General features: G+C 35.3%; 1 protein-coding gene across 2 annotated transcripts; it reads right to left on the bottom strand.

Annotated features, from left to right (window-relative positions):
- On the bottom strand, positions 1-2,358 carry LOC123223122 (probable WRKY transcription factor 21). 2 transcript variants are annotated; one of them, XM_044646207.1, is made up of 4 exons: positions 1,570-2,358; positions 1,202-1,533; positions 956-1,081; positions 1-377 (listed from the first exon to the last, which is right to left on the bottom strand). In XM_044646207.1, the coding sequence occupies exons 1-4, from the start codon at positions 1,972-1,974 to the stop codon at positions 257-259; spliced, it is 984 nt and encodes a 327-aa protein (XP_044502142.1). In that variant the 5' UTR covers positions 1,975-2,358; the 3' UTR covers positions 1-256. The 2 variants fall into 2 exon arrangements, with proteins under 2 accessions (XP_044502142.1, XP_044502141.1); XM_044646206.1 differs by having other exon boundaries at positions 1,202-2,358.
- Between the last annotated feature and the right edge of the window lie 838 nt (positions 2,359-3,196).

Genomic DNA, 3,196 nt, shown 5'->3' on the forward strand with positions numbered 1-3,196 from the left:
TTTTCGTGTTAAAGCCATCTAAATTTTCAAAACACTGCATTCTTTTACAATGAAACCCACATGAAAAGTGTGTCCAGTGAACCCACTATAGATAAAATTATCCCTCCTGAAATGTTACCAGGTCAGCTCAGCCCCTGGATTTGTAATCTAGGGGCTGAGATTTTCCAAGAAAAAGCAGAACAAAAATTGAACTTGCCGTGCCCCACTAACTCAGCATGTTTTTTTCCCTAAAGTTGTCAATACCACATCCACATCATTACCTCGGGTGGTTATGTTCCCCTTCATACGTAACAATAAGCGTGGATGCATCTTCCAAGCACCCCTCCACATGCTTCCTTGCAGGACAACCTCTCACCCTGCTACATTTATAGTATCCCCTGCCCAAGTTTAACAAAAACCTTCTAAACTTGAAAATGACATTTCCTTTAACATGTTCTACCGAATACATTTCAAATGCACCTACATTCTTGCAAATAACCAAACTCTAACAAACTTCCCTATTTGACCCCAACAGTGTTGTTTGAATATCCACAGTAAGTCACTAATCAATTCAGTAAAAATAAAGCCACCACCTAAAACCATTTAAATAGCGACTGCTTGACATTACACCAACTTATAATCCAGCGGTCACAACAACCACAAAAGTAATACCATAACTACTAACAGGGGCACAAACAATTCAGCCAAGGTTACCACCCACACACTGAGTGTACATTAACAGCAAGAGGAACAAAGAAAATGTTTTCTTCATTTATTGATCTTCAATGCTTTCCCTAGAATAGCACTAAATTTTCTATAATCAATAAACATTTTACCTTATTAAATCTTTCATTTCCAATTGGAAGTTCAGACATTCCGTAGGAAAATTCATAGAAGCAGACAACAAAATCACAAAAACCTTTCCAGGCATCAGTTGCAATATCACCATATCTCAAAAATGAGAAATTGGATATACCTAGGGTGAGGAGAACCCTTAATTGGCTTCAGTCCATACTTCCTCCAAGAGTAATCATCGGGAGGGACATCGGCAAGCTTGTTGCTGATGGCAGGCACCTTGATGGACCTCTTCACTCGATGTTTCCTGTTGACAGGGTAACCAATAACACAAAATGTAAGACAACAGATCAAGAATTTACATATTCTATATTAAAAAGGTGAATATTTCTAACAAGAAATAACATAAACAAGGAAGCAAGTGAACCTCTTCTTTGAGCAATGGCACCTGCCTCTGCTCTCACATTTCACACTCCCATCTTCCCCTCTTCCAGAACACTTCCTTTTGTGTTGTTGAGAACTCTGATCTGATGAAAGAGGCGCCCCAATCAAATGGAAGGCACTCCCGTCCGAATTAGCCGCACTTCCTTCCATACTCAAGGAAGAAATAAAAGACCTAGTGGATGACATTGTAGGTGCGCAGCTAAAGCTATCAAAATTCAGGTTCACTCCACTGTTACTCTTTCGAAACATCATTTCCGCTTGAAGCTTCAATTGCTGCTGCTGAAGATGTAACCTTTTTTGCAGCTGTTGTTGTTGCTGCTGAATGAAATGGTAGTCTGATGAAGGTGTTTGTTGGACAAGTTGAGGAAGGTTTTTCCCATTTGACATCAGTTCTAGAGATGAATTTCCCAACGTTAAAGAACTTTTAGCAAGTGCCCCCATTTCTTGATTTTGGTTTTCATGGAAACTTGATTGGAGAAGCTTTAAATTCTTAGGTGGATTATCTGTTGTTCTATTGAGAGGATTATCTAAAAAGATGGATCGGTTAAAAGGGGTTGGCAATTTCTTGAGCTTTCTCACTCTAGCATGACCCAAACCAGTATTGAGTAGCGAGACAACTCTTTTAAATCTAAAAATAGCTTCTCCAGTTTCAAACATTAAATTCCTATACTGAACCTGATCTTGGGTCTGAGACAGTAAACTTAAAACTCTGTGGCAGCTCTCAACAGCTACCATGTTAGCTTCTTCAACCTCCATTTTATCCCCTCCAAATAAGAAAAAGATACATACTCCCCAAATCCAAGCCCAAACACAGCATTAATGTCAACTTCTACTCCAAAAAAGATATATAGCACAAAAATGAAAAGACATAAAGTCAATTTGCCATTTGTCGATAATTCACCCAACAAGGTTTTGCACAGAAATTTTAAGAAATTCAACTTCTCAAAAACTTAAATTAGCAAACAAAACGAACTCACAAGATAAGACACAGGTGGGCTTACAAAAAACCAAAGAAAATAAAAATAAAAAAGAAACAGAGACCTAGATAACGATTCCTAACACACAAAGAAATCTAAGAAAAAGTGACTCAAAAAACACAGAACTTTGTTGGACTTGGTGGTTTCTGCTAGTCCATGTTTTAGAAATTATTTGTGTTATTGGTTTTAAGGTATTTCATCTTGTATATAATCTTTTAAATAATTTATTAATAAAGAAATAGTTCTTTTGTTTATATGCATAAACTGTTTATTTATTTTGCAATAATATAAAATATGTGTATGAACTATCCGGATGATTTACTTAATACAAATTGAATCATCGAATTATTTCCTACGGACGTTATATAACTTGAATAATTATATCACATAGTAAGTATACTGAATATCTTTGTTGAATGTCATGAGATGACATTAATGCGGGTGACGATGATGGTTATGTCATTGGGGTTTTAGTATGGATTAACAGTTAAAAAACCGTTTTTTGAACATGACCAAAAATGATAAGTCACATGATCATTAAATCATAGTTAATGAGTTATCATAAGATTGTACCAGTATACGAAGTGATCCTTTGATTTGAGACATTATAGTCGTATCCGATATAGATATGTGCGATTTATGTGGTAAATATATATAGGATTAACCATATCTCGTAAGACAAACAATATTGGTTATGTGTTATTTATATATAGAGAAAAATGACGGTCAAGATGGGATCCGATGACTCAAAAAGTATTGGGTTTTGAATATCCACTAATTCAATCTGGATATGAGTTCTGAAGTGAACATCGATAAATATTGGAAATTAAATCTTTAGCTAGAATATAATGTAAGTCGTATGAAGGATGTTCGTTATGATATGTTTCAAATATTTAAATCAATATATTGTAAAGAATCGAAATTAGAACTTTGACAATCCATTAGTCCGAAATCAATCTAGATTGGATAATGAAAGAATATTCCCTATATGGAAAGTATGA

The sequence above is a fragment of the Mangifera indica genome, chromosome 8 (assembly GCF_011075055.1).
Source record: "Mangifera indica cultivar Alphonso chromosome 8, CATAS_Mindica_2.1, whole genome shotgun sequence".
Taxonomy (NCBI): Eukaryota; Viridiplantae; Streptophyta; class Magnoliopsida; order Sapindales; family Anacardiaceae; genus Mangifera; species Mangifera indica.

Coding starts and splice junctions, on each gene's coding strand:
- LOC123223122 (XM_044646206.1), bottom strand. CDS start 1,974: ATGGAGGTTGAAGAAGCTAACATGGTAGCTGTTGAGAGCTGCCACAGA. Junction 1,082..1,201: donor TGCCATTGCTCAAAGAAGAG/GTTCACTTGCTT, acceptor CCCTGTCAACAG/GAAACATCGAGTGAAGAGGT. Junction 378..955: donor AAGGGTTCTCCTCACCCTAG/GTATATCCAATT, acceptor AAACTTGGGCAG/GGGATACTATAAATGTAGCA.